Source organism: Nicotiana tomentosiformis, chromosome 12, assembly GCF_000390325.3.
Source record: "Nicotiana tomentosiformis chromosome 12, ASM39032v3, whole genome shotgun sequence".
In the NCBI taxonomy this organism is placed as follows: Eukaryota; Viridiplantae; Streptophyta; class Magnoliopsida; order Solanales; family Solanaceae; genus Nicotiana; species Nicotiana tomentosiformis.
Window position 1 is genome coordinate 74,907,470 of NC_090823.1, and position 21,149 is coordinate 74,928,618.

The 21,149-nt window shown below is 38.6% G+C and overlaps 1 protein-coding gene across 1 annotated transcript in view; it reads right to left on the bottom strand.

Moving 5' to 3' along the window:
• LOC138903710 (lysine histidine transporter-like 2) overlaps positions 1 to 17,042 on the bottom strand; it is an 89,189-nt gene extending 72,147 nt beyond the window's left edge. Inside the window, exons 1-5 of the mRNA XM_070192185.1 lie at positions 16,717 to 17,042; positions 15,530 to 15,779; positions 10,146 to 10,170; positions 8,336 to 8,352; positions 1,428 to 1,451 (exon numbers count right to left, since the gene is read on the bottom strand). Coding sequence (XP_070048286.1) covers positions 1,428 to 1,451; positions 8,336 to 8,352; positions 10,146 to 10,170; positions 15,530 to 15,779; positions 16,717 to 16,889 — 489 coding nt within the window. The 5' untranslated portion in view covers positions 16,890 to 17,042. The remainder of the gene's footprint in view (positions 1 to 1,427; positions 1,452 to 8,335; positions 8,353 to 10,145; positions 10,171 to 15,529; positions 15,780 to 16,716) is intronic.
• Between the last annotated feature and the right edge of the window lie 4,107 nt (positions 17,043 to 21,149).

Below are 21,149 nucleotides of genomic sequence, written 5' to 3' on the forward strand. Positions count from 1 at the left end.
TGTACTTTTCCTCATGCCTTTTGAGAATGAAACATTTACCTGTTGAAATGTTTTGGAAGTAAAATCATGATTTTACAAACCTTCTCATATTTTGGTACTTTCGGTAAAAGATTTGGGTTTTCATTGTTATACTTGAAAAGCATGTCTATTTTCTGAAACCGTGAACGAGATGAACATTATATTTCTGAGTTATTTTTTGTACCACTTTTATTATATTGTTATGAGATGTTATTGGCTATTGGTGTTGGACTTTGACATGTGTTCCAGCTCGTCACTACTTTCAACCTAAGGTTAGATTTGTTACTTATTGAGTACATGGGGTCGGTTGTACTCATACTATACTTCTGCACCTTGCGTGCAGATATTGGATGTTGATGTTGCTGTGATCGATGGGAGCGGGATTTAAAGACGTACATGCATTCCGATTGTAGCTGCTTCTTGTTCATGATAGCCATATATTTATAAAAAATTATTTATGTACATTTCAAACAGATGATGTATTTATTTCATACCAGCTTGGTAAATTATAATCTTAGAAGCTCATGATTTATACTACCAGTCCTTAGGGAATGTATAAGATTCAGATATTTTCTTTCACTTAATTGTCTTATTAAATTTCATGGAATTTTATAGTTGTTATTTGGCTTACCTAGCGAGTTGGGTTAGGTGTCATCACGACTAGTTGAATTTTGGGTCGTGACAAGGAGGTATCAGAGCTCTAGGTTCATAGGTTCTACAAGTCATGAGCAAGTGTCTAGTAGAGTCTTGCGGATCGGTATGATGACATTCATACCTATATTCGAGAGGCTACAGGGAATTTAGGGTAATTTTCCATCTTTCTTTCCTTATCATGCGGAATTGATTAAGTTTGAAATATAACTCTTTGAATTCCCTCCACGCATCCGTGTGCGCATGTAAGCGCTCGGTATCGGCTGGTGATTCCATGGATGAGGTGCAAGTTGTCATTTCTGGGTGCTGATGATGAGCCAATCTGGAGGACTTGAGGGCGGGTTTTGACTGTAGCTCGAGCTTGTAGATTTCGGCTATGTGGGCACGGTCTTTTGGGAACTTATGTGATCGATAGCGTCCCTATGAGTGGAATTTATGACTCGATGAGTGGCCGGATGGCTATATGATGAGCATGATGCGATTGCGGAATGTGTTCAGATGGTTTGATTGTGATGAGGTTAGTTTGCTTGGGATGTAAGAAGGACTATGGGGTGCTAGATTCCTGTCTTGATGTGACTTATAGCCTCAAGTTATGAGTGTGTTGAAAGATTTTTCGTGTTGATTAATTATGGAGTGAAGTAGATTTTCATGTCTTGTTGTGAGTTCAGACTCAGGAAGATTCAGTGATGGTGTAGTAATTGTTGCTGCGAAAGGGTATAGATGTCGATTTTAGGCTAAGCAGGTGGGTTATCTCCTGCGGAGTAATCTACGGAGGTGTGATCCTTATAATATTGTGTGGAGAGTTTTCTTTCTACCAACGGGGTATATGTGTTAAGATTTGAATTTGAATTTGGTTGAGAAAGTTGACATGATCGTCATGTGGATGTATGTGAGCTTAGTGGATTATTTGAGGTACTATATGGTTTGTGTTATGTGAGCTTTTGAGGATTTAGTTGAATCTTCCTGCGGTATTATGGCAGTAATAGAGTATGGGTTTGGTGAGTTATCAGATGTTCTATTCTATGGCATTGAGTTAAGTGGGGGAGTTTGCTATCAACGATTTGATTGCATGGTTACGTGTAGTATTGGTTTTGGTCTGAAGCATACTTGTGGATCGGTTATGACTTGCAGAGGTTGAGATGAAGGATGACTCGAGTAAAGGAATTTCTAGATACGGGTTATGTTACACCTTATGGGTATATGGAAATCATGGAATGATTGAGTCGTTATTCGTGAAAGATGTAGTGCGCATGCAGTAGGAAATTGCTCGGTTTCTTAAAGGTGTAGATTACTTCTTTGGGTGTTGTTGTTCTAATGGGGCACATGTCGTTCGACCCGTTTGGCCGGTGCAATTGAGATTTGAGCAGAGTGGATGACTCTCGAGAAGGTTCTAATGGGTTCAAGATTTATATGTAGCAATTGAGAATTTTGCAGATTTGTATATGGCTAGAATGTGAGATTTAAGTTGGATGGTGTCGAGGCTTGTGGCATTTCTATATTATTATGGATTCTACATTTCAGCATCAGTAAGGTGAAGGAAATAGTTTTGGATTTACAGAAGGTCTCTTTAGAGTGCGTTTCTCGGTTGTGGCACTTTTGGAGTGCTTAAGAGGGAATACAATGCCTTATGTGCCTTAGGATGGTGTTGTTTTATTTTAGGATCTCGCGGGGTGAGTTTTGGTTAAGGATCGTGGTGTTCTGGCAATAAGAAGTGTCACCTTGAGGGTAATCCAGAAGGAACTCAGAGGAATAGTACAACTTGATATTAGGTTGGAGCAGCAAGGCAATAAATACAATTGGTTCCTTGGGGTATTTATGATGTGGTGAGTCTCTACAGGTGTTTTGTGGCAATACTCTTGGGTTTGGAGACCTGCATGGCTTGGTTGAGTTAGAGGGATTCGGTTCTGATGGCTTGGTTGCGTGTTAATGGGTTTCAAAGAGTTTCGATGGTTGCTACCACGGTTTGAGATGGATATTTCCTACCGGCGTGAGGAGCATGTTGCGTGTTGTGATTTTCTCCTGGATGAGATCCAATAGAAGGTTTCTGGCTAATTGAGTATGTAGTTTGCTTGTGACTCAGAATTGATTATGAGACTCTCGTACTTTTCATATTCATGATAGATGCGGTATGTTGTGGGGAATTAAAATTTGAGTGTGCAAGGTCACAGTTTAGTTTTGAAAGGAAGGGCATGAATTCTTAGACAACATGGGCGGTTTCAGATGACTAGATGAATGATATTACCACTTGGTATTTCCTGAGGAGAGCGTACATTTCAGAAAGTGCACTAAGTGTTGACGTACGGATACTTAATTGGTATTGCGGTACTCACATGGTTGATTGGCTGTTGATATTCAGATTTTGTTATGTGGCACGGAAGAATTTTAGAAGTATTCCTCGTGGGATGATCGTGTATGAGAGATGTGTTAGACATTCGGGCGGTGGAGTTGATATGGTGATTCGTGTATTCTACGGATTCAGAGACCAGGAGTTCTCATAAGCAGATCTATTTGTGGTTGTGGACTGTGAAAACGTGGCCAAAGCTATCCAGATGATAGTATATGTTATGGTTAGGTCATTATGGACTTTTGGAGGATTATTTATCTATTTGTGGATGACCATAGTTGATTTGGGGCCCATTGGTAGGCTCAACGAGGATTTGTATTCTACATCGGGTCATGTTGGTCGACTACATACTGCTATTGTTGGGGGATGTGCCATTCAGTTAGAGTGGAGATTATTCGTGCTCTGATATGATCTATGTGTTACTTTTCTATGCCACTAGGGGTTTGGATTTGTTATTTATATGCACACATAGTGCGGTCCTATTTGGGCCTTATAGCAGAATTCAAGCAGAATGGTTATTGGGGTTCAGAATGGTGGATTACGCTTTGGTTATGGCCTTTGTCCGGTTATGATGTATGGTGCTATTTTCTTCTTGGTGGTTGCGATCATGCACATTTGTTACTAGGCGTCAAATTGCACGTGGTTGTTGATTTTAAGCATGGTGGCTTGAGGTATTTCATATAGACCAGTGTTTGGATGGGGTCACGCATGTTGAGATATGATCCTTTGTGTTAGATTCGTGCATATTGGTACTACTATGTAAGATGTCTTTGTAGCATTGCGGTTGTGGTGGCACTTGTTGAAGATGTGGGATGGTTCTCTTGTTTGAGTCATTTTCCATTTTGGGTACATTTGAGTTGTTGCTTATTGTGCACGGATTGCACAGGTCGTGATTCTAGGTAGTATTGGTGTGGCATGTTGATAGGATAGTTGGGCCTGATAAAATGAGGTCATTGGACCTAGAATGGGTGCCATCAGATTTGTTTGCAGCATATTTGGAACGTTATTATCGCTGATCGACTTAGAAATTGGCTATAGTTCTTGTCAAAGGAGAGGGTGCTCCATGGATTGTTGAACTAATGAGTGGTTATGAGTTTCTGCGTGCTTATTTCATCGTCGACAGTGTACGAAGGTTTTTGAATGAGGTTTTGTTTGAAATGAGGTTATTACCGATAATGAGTTGTTTTGAGTAGCAATTGTGATCGGAAGTAATTGCTATTAGTATTTGAGTTATGTGGTATATCATGTGATTTTGTTCTAGGTTATGGTTATGATTTGATGCAGTCGGTTCAGACTAATACAGTGTATAGATGCGAGATTCGAGACTTATAAAAAATTTCGGATGTTGGAAATTGGATTATGTGGTTTACGGGCTTAGGTTGAAGTAATGATCTTAAATTATGTTGGGTTGTCAGGCCTATATGGAATAGGGTGATGTGGGTTCACCCCCGGGTATGTGCAAGGTAAGGTTACACGGAGGATTGATAACTTTGGAATGACTCTTGGCACGTTCGAGGACAAACGTATGTTTAAGTGGGGGAGGATGTAACGACCCGACCGCAGAAGCGGCATGTGGCACAGAAGCAAAAATTGTTTGGCGCACCTGCCCGTGTGCAGAAACGGAAAATGTCTGCAAGTGCGAAAGGGACGGTTTTCATGGGGCTTCGCAGAGGCGAGATTTTATCCGTAGAAGCGGAGGTCGCAGATGCATCATTTTGACCGCATATGCGAAAACCGCTAGGAAGAAGCTATAAAAATCGAGGTTTTGGTTCTTTTATCATATTTTGAGATGTGGGACTCGGATTGTGGCGACTTTTGAAGCAATTTTCATCACAAGGACTGGGGTAAGTATTCTACACTTGGTTTTCATTATATTCCATGAATCTATCTTCGTTTTTGGTAATTGGTTTGTAAATTTAAAGAGGAATTTGGGGGGGTTTGCCTAAAGTTTCATAATGTGAATTTTTAAGTTTTGAACATTGATTTGGAGCTGGATTTGAATAAAACTAGTGGTTGGACTCGTAATTGAATGAGTTATCGGATTTTGTTAGTTTCATCTGGTTCCGAGGTGCGGGCCCGGGTTGACCTTTTGGCTGATTTTGGGCTTTTGATTAAGGATTCAACCTTTACCATTTGGAATTGTTTTCTTAGGCTTTATTTGATGTATTTGAGTTCCTTTTGGCTAGTTTTGAGCCGTTCGGAGGTCGGTACGCGTGGGATGGCATTTTTGGAGCATCGCTTGGCTTACTCGGTATTGGAATTGGCTTGTACGAGGTAAGTAATACTTCTAAACTTAGTGTTGAGGGTATAATACTCTGAATTACGTGTTATGTGATTTGTTTGGAGGTGACGCACATGCTAGGTGACGGGCGTATGGGCGCGCACCGTAAAAATTGAGACTGAGTCTATTTTGTAGAGCTGTGTAGTTAATTAACTTGTATTTTTCCCAGTATTTATCATGTGTTAGAGAAACTGAGCTGTGACTCATGTTAGAAATCATGCTTAGGCAAATGCTGGTATAATTAGGACCCACTGAGGTCATTTCTGCTGTCGAATTATATTTTTGAATTATAATTTCATACTCAGTCATATACGTTCATTGCATATTATATCTTAGTCCCTGTTGTTAATTGTTGATACATCACATCATCATTTTGGGCTAGGTTCATGACATAGTGAGCCCGAGAGACTGGAGAGATTGATGACTGAGTGAGGTCGAGGGCCTGATGTGAGATTATTAATACTATAACACGTGAGTTGTCCGTGCGGATCCAGATATTGATACTATAGCACGTGAGTTGTCCGTGCTATTTTCTCCGCATCTCCCGCTCGGTCTCCCAAGTAGCTTCCTCAACTGGATGACCTCTCCACTGCACCTTCATCGAAGCTATGTCCTATGACCTAAACTTTCGAACCTATCGATCCAAAATGGTCATCGGTTCCACATCATAAGTCAAATCACCATCCAACTGAACTGTGCCGAAATCCAAAACATGAGACGGATCACCGACATACTTTCGGAGCATAGAAACATGAAATACTGGATGCACACTCGACAAACTACGTGGCAAGGCAAGCTTGTAAGCCACCTCTCCAATCCTATGAAGTACTTCAAATGGCCTAATATATCGAGGGCTCAACTTGCCCTTCTTCCCGAACCTCATAACACCCTTCATGGGTGAAACCTTGAGCAGAACCTTCTCCCCAACCATGTAAGAAACATCACGGACCTTCCTGTCGGCATAACTCTTCTGTCTAAGATGCGCCGTGCGAAGCCGATCCTGAATCAATTTAACCTTGTCCAAAGCATCCTGAACCAAGTCAGTACCCAATAGCCTAGTCTCACCCAGCTCAAACCAACCCACAGGAGATCTACATTGTCTCTCATACAAAGCCTCATATGGAGCCATCTGAAGACTCGACTGGTAGCTGTTGTTGTAGGCAAACTCCACGAGCGGCAGAAACTGATCCCATGAACCCCCAAAATCAATGACACAAGCGCGTAGCATGTCTTCCAATATATGAATAGTGCGCTCGGATTGTCCGTCCTTCTGAGGGTGAAACATCAACTCAACTTGGGTACCCAACTCTCGCTACACGTATCTCCAAACCCGTGTGCCTCGATCTGAAATGATGGACACTAGCACGCCGTGGAGGCGGACAATCTCTCGGATGTAAATCGCAGCCAACCGCTCCGAAGAATAAGTAGTCCCAACAGGAATGAAGTGTGCGGACTTGGTTAGCCGATCCACAATCACCCAAATAGCATCAAACTTTCTCGAAGTTCGTGGGAGGCCAACTACAAAATCCATGGTGATCCGCTCCCATTTCCACTCTAGAATCTCTAACTTCTGAAGCAATCTGTCTGGTCTCTGATGCTCATACTTCACCTGCTGACAGCTGAGGCACCGAGCTACAAACCCCACTATATCCTTTTTCATTCTTTTCCACCAATAATGGTGCCTTAAGTCCTGATACATCTTTGTGGCACCCGGATGAATGGAGAACCGCGAACTGTGGGCCTCCTCAAGAATCAACTCATGTAGCCCATCCATATTAGACACAGAAATCCAACCTTGCATCCTCAATACTCCATCATCCCCAATAGTAACATCTCTGGCATCACCATGCTGAACCGTGTCCTTAAGGACAAGTAAATGGGAATCATCATACTTGCGCTCTCTGATGCGATCATATAAGGAAGACCGAGAAACTACACAAGCTAGAACCCGACTGGTATCCGAAACATCTAATCTCACGAACTGGTTGGCCAAGGCCTCAACATCAACTGCAAGAGGTCTCTCACCAACATGAATGAATACAAGGCTACCCACACTCACCGCCTCTCTACTCAAGGCATCGGTAACCACATTATCCTTCCCGGGATAATCCAGAATAGTGATATCATAGTCCTTTAGTAGCTCCAACCATCTCCGCTGCCTCAAATGTAGATCCTTCTGTTTGAACAAGTGATGGAGACACCGATGATCTGTAAACACCTCACAAGACACACCGTAGATATAATGCTTCCAAATCTTCAAAGGATGAACAATGGCAGCTAACTCCAAATCATGGACAGGGTAGTTCTTCTCATGGGGCTTCAACTGATGCAAAGCATAAGCAATCACTCTACGCTCCTGCATCAAAACACATACAATACCGATCCGAGAAGCATAACAATACACTATATAAGAGCCTGAAGCTGAAGGTAAAACTAGAACTGGAGTTGTAGTCAAGGCGGTCTTTAGCTTCTGAAAGCTCTCCTTACACTCATCCGTCCAAATGAAAACAGCACCCTTTTGAGTCAATTTGGTCAAAGGCAATGCGATAGACGAGAAACCCTCCATGAAACGACGATAATAACCGACCAAGCTAAGAAATCTCTGAATCTATATAGTTGAGAATGGTCTGGGCTAACTCTGAACCGTCTCTATCTTCTTCGGATCCACCTGAATACCCTCACTGGACACCACGTGCCCCAAGAACGCCACCGAACTAAGCCAAAACTCACATTTGGAGAACTTAGCATAAAGCTTCTCCTCCCTCAACCGCTGCAACACAATCCTCAAATGCTGGGCATGTTCCTCCTGGCTACGATAGTACACCAAGATATCATTAATGAACACTATGACAAACGAGTCGAGATAAGGCTGAAATACACTATTCATATGATGCATGAATGTTACCGAGGCGTTGGTCAGCCCAAAAGACATCATGGGGAACTCATAATGACCATAACGAGTCCTGAATGTTGTCTTTAGAATATCCGAGTCCCGAATCTTCAACTGGTGATACCCAGACCTCAAGTCAATCTTAGAGAACACCCTCGCTCCCTGAAGCTTGTCAAATAGATCATCAATGCACGACAAATAATAATGTTCTTGATTGTAACTTTGTTTGGGTCGAATTTCAATTTCGGAAGTTGGAGTAGGTTCGTAATATCATTTATGACTTGTCTGCAAAATTTGGGGTCAATCGGACCTGTTTTGATAAGTTTCGTCGTCATTTGTAGAAGTTGAATTTTCTTAGTTTCAATAGGCTTGAATTGGGGTGCGATTCATGTTTTTGAAGTTGTTTGATGTGATTTGAGGGCTCAACTAAGTTTGTATGAGGTTTTAGGACTTGTTGGTATATTTAGTTGAGGTCCCGTGGGCCTTGGGTTGATTTCGGATTGTTAACGGATCAAAAGTTGAAGTTGAGTGATTGCTGAAGTTGGACCTCTACTGGTGTAACCGCACCTGTGGAGCTTTGATCGTAGGTGCGGGCTGGCTTGCGCAGGTGCGAGTTGGAGGGGAGTGTGCAGGGGGTCGCATGTGCGAGGAGTTTTCAGCACCTGCGTGGCCGCATGTGCGGTGAGAGGTGCGCAGAAGCGGAAGGCGTGCTGGTGCGATAGTGAGTTCCGCATCTGTGTGACCACAGATGCGGCAGGGGAACTGCAAAAGCAAAACTGGGCAGATGGGCTTGGTCGGCAGAGGCGGCTTAGGTTCTCGCAGAAGCGAGTACACAGAAGTGGAGTGAGGGACCGCAGTAGTGGAATGAGCCAAAAATGCATGTGTGATGTCACTTCTACGACGCTGCAGAAGCGAAAGTGCTGGGCAGATTATTAAAACAAGGGTTTGCGAGGCAAGATTCGAGGCATTCAGAGGCCGTTTTGCGAGGCAAGAGTGTGTTGGAGTAGAGATTTGCTTGGATTGAGGTAACTAACTGAGAGATATTATCTTCTGTTTTAGTTGAACTGGACATGAATTTACTGTTTTGGTCTTAATTGTCAAACTTGAAAGCATGCCTACCTCCCTATGTTGAAATTACTATAATTGGACTATAACTGTGAAGCTCGTCACTACTTTCAGTTCTTTATTTAGTATTGTTACTTACTGAGTTGGTTGTACTCACGCTACATCCTGCACTTCGTGTGCAGATCCAGGTATTTCCGGACACGGTGGGTGTTGATTCTATCACACGGTTGATCTTTTGGAGATTCCAAGGTAGCTGCCCGGCGTTTCGCAGACCTTGTCACTCCATTCCTATCTTTCAGTATATTGTATTTAATTTCAGACTATCATAGACAGTATATTCTAGACTTGTGATGTATAGATGCTCATGTACTCTGTGACACCCCGATAGTTGGGAACTTCCGCGTTGTATTTTGGGTTTCTATCCCTGTTTTATTAAAACTTTTATTATTTAAACTGCTTTAATTCATTTTTGTTAAAGGTGTTGGAATTATTTCGAAAGAACGGCTTGCCTAGTACCACGATAGGCGCCATCACGACAGGTTAGAATTTTGGGTCGTGATATGATGCAATTAAGAAAATTGGGATTCTAATCCTTTTTGTTTGTAGTTGTTGTACTAGACACAGGAGGAAACAATGTCCCATATATTCAGAGATAGCCAAATTGCTAGACAGGTTTGGTTTTTCAAACGTAATTATTTTTTGGGGTTTGATTTAGCACTGGTCATCTAAGACAAACCATCATGAATTGGTGGTTAGCTAAAGAAAGAAATGGAGTTCACTCAGTGTTACTCCAATATATACCGTCTATGATTTGTTGGAAAATATGGTTGAACAGATATGCAGCAAGGTTTGATAATAAATCCATGTCAGGGTGGCATATCATCATCTCAAAGTGCTTAACCATGTCAGGGTGGCATAACTCTTCTGTCTAAACGGCACCGTGCGAAGCCGATCCTAAATCAATTTAACCTTGTCCAAAGCATCCTGAACCAAGTCAGTACCCAATAGCCTAGTCTCACCCAGCTCAAACCAACCCATAGGAGATCTACACCGTCTCTCATACAAAGCCTCATATGGAGCCAGCTGAAGGCTCGACTGGTAGTTGTTGTTGTAGGCAAACTCCACAAGCGGCAGAAACTGATCCCATGAACCCCCAAAATCAATGACACAAGCGCGTAGCATGTCTTCCAATATCTGAATAGTGCGCTCGGACTGTCCGTCCTTCTGAGGGTGAAATGTCAACTCAACCTGGGTACCCAACTCTTGCTACACGTCTCTCCAAACCTGTGTGCCTCGATCTGAAATGATAGACACTGGCATGCCGTGGAGGCGGACAATCTCTCGGATGTAAATCGCAGCCAATCGCTCCGAAGAATAAGTAGTCCCAACAGGAATGAAGTGTGCGGACTTGGTTAACCGATCCACAATCACCCAAATAGCATCGAACTTTCTCGAAGTCCGTGGGAGGCCAACTATAAAATCTATGGTGATCCGCTCCCATTTCCACTATGGAATCTCTAACTTCTGGAGCAATCCGCCCTGTCTCTGATGCTCATACTTCACCTGCTGACAGCTGAGGCACCGAGCTACAAACCTCACTATATCCTTTTTCATTCTTTTCCACCAATAATGGTGCCTCAAGTCCTGATACATCTTTTTGGCACCCGGATGAATGGAGAACCGCGAACTGTGGGCCTCCTCAAGAATCAACTCATGTAGCCCATCCACATTAGACACATGTCATGATCCAAAATGTCATCTTCAAATTTAATAATTAATTTTGTATTCTAAGACCTTGAAAAGCACTATTTATCATTCCTCGACTTGCGTGCGCAGTCCGTAAAATTTTTCGAAAAGTTTTCAGGTGAAAAATGAATTAAAATGTGAATTAGAGCTTTAAAACTCAACTGAGTTGACTTTGGTCAATATTTTGAGCAAATAGACTCGGATCAGTATTTTGACAGTTTTGGTAGGTCTGTATCGTGATTTGGGACTTAGGCGTATGCCCGGAATCAAATTCCGAGGTCCCTAGCCCGAGATATAGAATTTTGATGAAAAATTAAAAGTTTGAGTTCAAATAGTGACCGGATGTCAAATTATGTGCAAATGACCCCGGAATAGAATTTTGATGATTCCAACAGCTCTGTATGGTTATTTTGGACTTAGGAGCGTGATCGAAATTTTATTTGGAAGCCCGTAATAGAATTTGGCTTAAAATGCCGAAAGTTAAATTTTTGGGAAGTTTGTCCGAGGAGTTTACTTTTTGATATCGGTGTCGAAATCCGATTCTAAAAATTTTCATAAATCCATTATGTCATTTATGACTTGTGTGCAAAATTTGAGGTCAATCGGAATTGATTTGATATGTTTCGGCGCAAAATATAGAAGTTGGAAGATTTGAAAACTCATAATTCGATTCGATGCGCGATTCGTAATTTCGGCGTTGTTTGGCATGGTTTGAAGCCTCAACTAAGTTCATATTGTATTTTGGGACATGTTGGTATATTTGGTTAAGGTCCCGAGGGCCTCGGGTGGATTTTGAAAGGTTAACGGAATGGATTTCGGACAAAAAGGAACTGCTGGAATATTTCTGCTGCAGAAGCTATTTTTGGACAGCAACCGGTGCAATCGCAGAGCTGATTTTGGAAGCTTATATCTCGAAATCTATAAGAAATATGAACATTATCAAAACATGAAAGTTGTAGCTCTTTGATTCTAGTTTCCAGAATGATAAACCATTTATCATTCAGACATTTATACAAAATATTATGATCGATTGACTGAAGCTGGTACTGCAGATTTTGGCTACAGCAATGTGCATCGCCAGAAATTTCTGCTGCACAGGGCTGACTTTGGGAGCTTATATCTCGCAATCTATAAGGAGTTGGGCGATGAGAAAAACATAAAAGTTGTAGTACTTTGTATCTAGTTTGCAGAACTTTAAACCGTTTGGCAGTTGGAGTCGAGTACAAGAAGTTATGATTGATAAACTACAAGCTGTCGAGGAAGAGTTTGATGTTTTCAACATAAGCATGTAATGATCCAAAAGTCCATTTTTAGTTCTAGAGATCAAAATTCGATTTTGAGACTTTCGACATTTTGATAATGAATTATAGGAGTGATCTGGAAAGTTTGGTCTAATTTCATCAAGTCGCGATTGAGTTTTAAGCGCGAAATATGAGTTAATTGTTTAACGAGCGAAATTGGTATCACATTGAGAAAATGAACTCCGAATTGAGTTTCGATTGAACGAATGGGTTTGTAGTTTTATTTGTGACTCATAGGAACAAGAATCGTCAAATTCCGAGTTCGTATGATGGAGTTAGAGCCTTTTTAGTGAAATAAAACTGCTGGTGTAAATAGTCCTGGTGTGCACCTTTAGCGACCTGATGTGACACTTTTAGCGACGGGATTGGACTTTTAGCGACCGGAATAGTGTTTTTGGGGCAGAAACTTAAGGACCAAAAATGGTCATTTTCTTCATTTCGTTTTGGAGTTTTGGAGCACGGTTCTTAGGAGATTTTGAGAATTTCTTCAAGACTTCAACTTGGGTAAGTGTTCTATATCCAAATATGATTATATTTCATAAATCCATGGTCATATTCATCATTAATTTCGGATTTAAATGGAAGAAATCAAGATTTTTGCAAAATCTTCCAAAAACGAAAATTTAAGATTTGGAGGTCGAGTTGTTATCGGATTTTGGTAAAATTGGTATGGGTGGACTCGTAATTGAATGGGTTGTCGGATTTTGTAAGTTTCGCCGGATTCCGAGATGTGGGCCCCACGGACAAATTTTGAGCTAATTTCGGATTTTAATGAAAATGTAATATTTTCTTATGAAATTGATTACTATAATTTTTGTTGACTGTATCGAATTAATTATGACTAGATACGAGTTGATCGGAGTCAGAAATTCGAGGAAAAAACATAATACTTGGTTAAATTGGAGCAAGTCGAGGTAAGTGACTTGTCTAACCTTGTGTGGGAGAAATTTCCCCTAGGATTGGTATTGATGTGATTATTGAAATGTGTTGAAAGTCGTGTGCACGAGGTGACGAGTGTGTACACGGGCTAAATTGCGAAAGATTATATTTTTAAATTGTGTAGATCACTGTTGCGCATTTATTAAATTATTTTATCTTGTTATATTCTTCATCACTGATCTGAGATATATACTTCAAATTTGTTTGATCTTTTCTTACTAATTGTTTTACCTGTTTAGTTGAAACTTGGTTTCTTTTATTCTGCGCATTATTTGAAGGTTGATTTTCTTTAAATTAAATATTATTAATATGAAGTATTTGACATTTTTAAACTTGATATTGAAGCAACATAGTAAAGATTTTGAAATATTATTTTCCTAAATTATTTACTCCTGAATATTTTTATACTCATTGTGAGGGAGCCGTGAGCTCTTTATTGTGGAAGAATATTATTGTTGAATTATTTTGACATGAGCCGTGAGCTCTTTATTGTGGCAAACTATTATTGATGATTTATTTTGGCATGAGCCGTGAGCTCTTTATTGTGGAAAAATATTGTTGTTGAATTATTTTGGCAAGTTAAATTATTTGAGCACTTGAGGTACAAATTGTGATATATTGTGATATTGATACGCATGCGGTGGTATAAGGTCTGGGTGTTGAAACGCATGCGGTGAGATAAGGGTGGCTTGATACGCGTGGCTAGTAGGGGTGACTACTAGAAGTCATGCGGTGTGATAAGGGTGGCTAAAACGCGGGATGCTATTTCGGAAAAAAATATTTTCTTTAAATAAATTATGAAGGCTCCCGCGGTGATATAAGAAAATGAGATATTGTGAATTTATTTATGATTTGGGACTACTAGGTGGTACCTCGGGAGTGCCCTTGTTGATATTGATTTATGGCCATAGTTGCTTTCGATTAATTGTTGTGATTTTCATAAAGTTGAAGAAAATTCTGTTTTGATTCCAATGTATACCGTCTATGATTTGTTCACTCAGTGTTACTCCAATGTATACCGTCTATGATTTGTTGGAAAATATGGTTGAACAGATATGCAGCAAGGTTTGATAATAAATCCATGTCAGGGTGGCATATCATCATCTCAAAGTGCTTAACATTAATCCTTAATTGTCAGTTTCCTACTCTAAAACTTTCACAACTCTGGATCGACAAGTGTAAGTATATGGAGAAGTTACAATTTTCTATTCACTCCCAGGCTATTAAATGGAACAAACCTGATAGGGGTTGGGTAAAATTGAATGTTGATGGATGCAACAAAGGTAATCTTGGTTCAGCAGGAGGAGGGGATATCATTAGTGATCATCGCGGAAACATGATGAAGGCTTTTGCAGAATTCTATGGCCAGTTTAATAGAAGCCAAGGCACTATTGCATGGTATTAAGTTTATGTAGTAATTCTGGTTTTCTGAAAGTTCATGTGGAATCTGATTCAATGTTTACTGTCAACATTTTATTGTTAATGATGATATCTCTTGGCAGTGCATTGCTTAGAGTGTTTATGACTAGATTGTATGTAGTAATGTATGATATGAACTATCCAACTTGTAAGAAGGTGTCCTCAACTCTCAAAGAATTCCTTTGGAATACGCATGTTGGAGTCTGGCCTAACTCCTCTATCCCTGTGATAGAACTTTGATTAGAAAAACAGTTCAATTGTCCAAAAATTACAATTCAAACTTTAGCAAACTTCCATATATAAAAGCTCTTCTAAAACTGAAAGAATTATCCTAAAATTCTGCATCTCTGCCTTACAATAAACAGGCAGGATATAGCACATAATTTAACATCTAAAAACTCAGATTGGCCGTATCGATAAGGTGTAGAAGCGATAAGACTTCGCTGATTTGATGATACTCCATAATCCACCAATGGGAGATGTTAGAGTCAAAAGTACACCCACTATAATGCAAAGCTGCAACATAAAGAGAAAAAAAATAAGAGATAGGGGTAAGTAGGGAAAAAGCTTGCACGAAACATTGCATGTACAAAATTACATTAATTTATCACAATTAATTTATATATTAATGTGAGAATCTATATTTATTAACAATGATATAAGCTGTGAATACACCTTTCCACATTGCTTTTTTTGAAGGTGCATCTTCTGTCGAAGGAATTGTAGCTTGAATTTCAAGAACTACATTGTGTCCAGCATATGCAAATGCTACATTTCCTAATGCACTCAGAAACATAAACACATTATCTGATATTTTTTCACTTTTTGGACCATAACTAACTTCTCTCTCACTTTTTCCTAATTCCTTTAGTGACACAGTCCATGCTATAGCAGAGTAAGTCATGGACAGAAGAGATGGAGTTGAAATTTGGCAAGTGAGAGAGGACAAATTGAAAAGAGGAGAAAATCATAATGAAGTAAGTGAGTTTGATAGGTTTGGCATTTGGGAAAAGAATTTCTTGGAATTTTTTCTTGCCTGGTATCATTTCATGCATCTCCACCATTTGCCAGATTGTGTAAAATGTTATAATCCATGACAGTAACATTACCGTTACACCAGCTCCCCTGCAACACTTATTATAATTTAATACAATGATTAGATGAATGTGGTATCACTTGCAAATTTTAATTTGATCTTTCAGACAACAAATTTGTATAACAAGCTATAATTACCAAAATTTAAAAAGAAACAAAAGGATATATAATATAGGTATGTCGACTGTAACTTTGGGGACATCCGATAAAAAGGTATGTCAACTTAATTACCACAAATTTATTCATTATGTCAATAGTCGAAATGAAAAAAAAAAAAACTATATCATTAACTCAGAAGATATGCGCGCATGGATGAGGTAAAATTAATTGCATTGGGTGTTTGCATCAAATTATATTAACTAATTAACATGGTTAAATGACTTAATAAAATGATTATATATATATTATTAAGTCATTTAACCATGTTAATTAGTTAATATAATTTGATGCAAACAACCATTTATATATATATATAATGATCAAGTGAGAAAAGTCTATATGCACAAACATATCATGCATCTATTAGTTCGATCTAAACATAATGTTTGGTTAATTTATGCACGCCACAACTAAAGGCTTAGTTTTTAAAAAACAAATAACGAGATCTCCGGAGTCCCAAAAAAATAGTTCTACTATTTTCCAGATTTCCAGAATCAGTTTTTTAAAATTTTCAAAAATTATAAAAATAGGTTAGAAAAACTGCTAATTAGATGATATCAAGCAGTTAGTTATACAAAACCGGAATTTGAGTATATCTAAATTTTAAAACATTCATAGTCAAGGCAATTCCTTATCAAAAAATTTGATAATGAAGAATAAAAACAAATCCCAAAGAAAAAGGAAGAATACAATACTACGACTCATGCATTCCCAAACTAATTTGTGGTTGAATCCTAATAAATTCAACTAATATAAAAAAAAAAACAAATTAAATAAAGAAAAGAAAAAGAGAAATAAATAAAGTTACCATCCCATCTCAGACATGGCATAAGGTAGACTAAGAACAGCAGCACCAACCATGGCAGTAACATTGTGCATGGTTGAATACCACCACTTTGCATTCCGGTCCGACGTTATCGGTAGCCATTCATCTATTGCTTTCTCCCTCCTCTTTTCTTCACTATCTCCTCCCTTTTCCATATTAAATTAAACTAACTATGCTTAGGCAATAGAATAAGAATGAAAAGTTTGTGACTCAAAGAGTAAGGAGATTTAACATCAATTTCGAGTCCTTTAAAATAGACAAAGAGAAAGTCTTTTCTTTTTCTCGATATGCCTTTTCCTATTTATATAGGTGATAGCCATAAAACCTAAATCTAGTAGTAATGACCTAAATATATGCTAATCCTTTTAGATATATGCAATATGTAAAGTTTTTATGTTTTTAAGGAAAATAAACTACTTTCTATACTTACTCTGTACCCAACAATATTTGGAATTTTTTAAAAAGTGAATCGTATTAATTATGCACTTGTCCTTTCCAAATGCTGAAATATATGTGGATATAAATAAATAACATCATATCTTTGTTAAAATTACTGCATTATATGCAAATTATTGAGAATAATTCCTTAAGTGTCTCACAGGCTTCTTTGCTAATTGATCGAACAATAGAAACGGTGATGATATTGACAATTTAAACCAATTCTACTAAAAGAAATAACGAATTTATGTGTTTTTACTTTTTATCATGCACTAATATTATACACCATTGATTTCTGAAGATTTACATTTCTTTAGTTGTTTTTTTCCTTTTTCTTTTCTACTGGTGAACCGGAAAAAAAATTAAGAAGCACACTGATGTTTCACGTTGAAAAATTAAAATACAAAATTCAGTAAAGACGCAAAAGAAGTGATTTTTTTTTTGGAAATTTTACCTCTTATTGCAAAGCTTTATACCGTATTTATTATAAATAAAAACCCTTTAAAATATTATTTTCTATAGCTACTTTTTAGTTTTTATAATAAAATATGTACTTATGGTCACTTCCTACCGTGAAGCCATTAAATACGCTGTCTAATATTTTTTTTCTCTCATTCTTTCAGTTTATTCCCTCTCAAAATCACGGTATCTTATTTCTCTCTACACGATCTCTCTCTCACAGCGCCATTATCTTCCCCATTGTTGAACCACGATTCTCCTTTATCTCCAGGTTCTCTCTCTAGATTGTTCTCAAACCCTAGATCTCGATTTGTTGGATTTCATCTCTGTTAACATGAGTTTTAAAATGTCTTGATCAAAGTTTCTGATATGAGTTGTATCTTTTCCCAAAGTGGAGCGGACATGGTTTGTTCATAGCTGAATTAATTTTGAATGTTGATATGGAAGAGGTGATCACGCCCAACTATGCCTTATAAAAGATACCAGCGGTCGTCGCAAATATATTCTGGCTAATAAGTCCGGAGTCGAATCTCACAGGGAATTAACCTATCAACCACAGTTGCTAGACCAACATAAATTCACGCAATCAATCTTCAGAAATATTTGAATAATAATTTGGATGTTTATTAACTAAATGTTACGTAATGAAAATGCACTAAAAAATGACTAACTACGAATTTTGTAAACAAGAATTGGAAAGATCTAAGGTTGTTATTTTTTCTATTGTCGGAATCTTTTCCGCTACGTTTTCTATAAATTCGCCTAAGTCTTCTCTATCGATCATGAGCACTATACCTGTCGTAACTCTCTCCCGAATAATTACCACAATTTACTAGACATATTCTGCCGAATTATGCTAGCTGGCATTAAGTACGGCTCACTCAGATCGCACCAAGGTTTCATTATCTCTAATCCCACCTTTAAACCCTTCGTATTGATCCCTCATATACGTTAGGAGTGATGTTATTCAACAACTACCTAAATATGCATTCTCTCCCGAGTAATACATACTAAATAGGCACAGCTAATTGAGGGCCCTTCAATCAACCACATGAATAGTATAGTTGAACAAATAGCGAAAATACTACGGCAAATTTATATTAACGTAACAAGAAAATTATCCTTCAATAGGTTCCATCAAAATTCTAGATTAGGAATTTTAGCTACTCATACTCATAGTAACAATATCACAAATATTTTTGCATAATTAAAGTACAAAGTAAAGATGAAAGGATATAGAAATCGATGATTCTAACTCCCAACAGGTGATTCCACAAGCTATTCTTGCCTCCGGTTGCAAAAGTCCCCCAAAATGGCATTTTTAGGTCTATTTTTATGTGTAGAAAAAGACCTAAACGTGCAGGCAAAGTCCTAGTCAAACCCGGAGAGAAATAAATCTTCAAAACTCGGACTGTGCGTGCCCAGACCTGGCCTCGCGAGGCCTAACGCCTGGTGGACCTCACCCCAAGCCTGGCGTCGCCAGGTATAAAGCCTGGTCTATCTCGCTCCTGCCTCACCTCGCCAGGTCTATCACCTGGCCTTAGCCTGGTGTCGCCAAGTATAAGGCCTGCACTAGGCCTGGTTTTGCCAGGTATAACGCTTAGTGTACCTGGCTTCGTCGGCTTCTCCTTTTCAACTCCTCCCGAGCACGCTTTCGACTTTTAAGTATCCTTTTTTCTCTACTTTCATCTCTAATTCACCTACACACATAAAATGGCGTTCATTACGAGTAAATAAAGTGTAATTTATCATTAAAGAATATAAAATGCAAGGCGAATAGTGTGCTAAACCATGAATTATAGCCACACATCAATACCCCACACTTAAACATTGCTCGTCCTCGAGCAATCAGACCAACTTATAGACACAACCTCACTAAGCAATTCCCTTAACTCCTTGCACCAAGAATATTTAAAATAGTCTAAGCATCACGGTGTAATATTCTCGCCTCAAGATTTGGCTTACATACCATGACTTATTCACAAATTACTTACTTAGTCTAACATGGAGGTCAATGACATTACCTTTCCTTTATGAATCACATGCCCTCACCCAACAAAGAGCTCAGTTCCACACACGATGAATTTTAAGAACGTATGAACTCAAGATAGGAAAACATTTACTCGCTCTCAGAAATAACATTCATATGCCACAAATGATGCACCATAGGCTTGCCCGTAGTGTAATACTCTATTAATCGAGCTTATTTAGTCTAAGATCAAATAGGACTTTGATTGGTTGTAATGTACGCTGCGGGTCGGGTAGGATATATTTGGATATATGAGTGACTACACCTCCCTAAGCACTTTAATACATATACTTTAACATTCCAGCCCATACTTATGTCAAACCAAAACTCCACCTTCACATCAATATATATTACCCCATACTTCTTTAAGCACAATTACATTAAGAGTCACCACTTATCTAAGAATATTCTTTTTCATAGCAATACAACTATTTTTGTCTTTTTTTTTCATTTTTTTTTTCAATTCAAGCGGCTCTTAATTTTTTAAAATAATGCACCTTTCTCCTTATTTCATTAGTTCCACTCAAAAGCCAAACCAACCATCCCACTCTTTTACTTTTACAAAGTTCATAATAATTCAACTGCTCGTTAGAGGTGAAACGGTTCAAATAGATGGTTAATTCAAATAATTGGGTAAGGCTTGTAGTGTGGTTGCCAAAAAAATAGGATTACAGGCTCAAAGGGGTTAACTACGTTACATAACTTTTAGGTGGGTAAACTATATATATCTGGCTTAACAAAGAAATGCCTATATCACTTCTCAGAATGAACAAGACTACTATTTCGCTTTGCACACACACAGGGCAAGTTCTAGACATCAAATACAATGCACAGAATACATACAAAACTCTCACACACATGGCACATAACTCACTCAGGATTGGTTTCATCGCGACACTCCAGTCAAAGCAGTTAAGCAAAATTAGGAATCTACGATTTATGGTATTTATGCTAGAGTCAAAAATCGAGCCTAAGCGTCACGACCATAGTCCTAACTATTCTCAAGGCATAACAAAGCTAAGAGATATTACTACAATTAAATGCATAGCTTCGTGGTTCCTACTCCTAAAAATTAAAACTAACTACACCCGGTTCAAATAAAAGCTCTTGGAAAAGAACCGCGGCCCAAAGAAAAACCAAGGGGGAATTACTATATTACCTAAAAAAATCTTCTTTTTTTCTCTAGACTTACTTCCCTCAGGAAAACTATCTAGGAGATCCATCGTCGGGAAGAGTCCAGTTATGTTTTTTTAATAACTAAACAAATAACAAAAACAAATCACTAAACCAAATTCTTAAAACAAATAACTAAAACAAGTATCTAATGAAAACAACACTTACTAAAACAATAAAACAAACAACTAGAAGTAATTTCTACAAGTCCCCACCCCACACTTAGATCATGCATTGTCCTCAGTGCATACACAAATTGACAAAACAAGAAAAATGAGTAGGGTGCAAGGAAACTCCCTGATCAAATTGCGTCTTC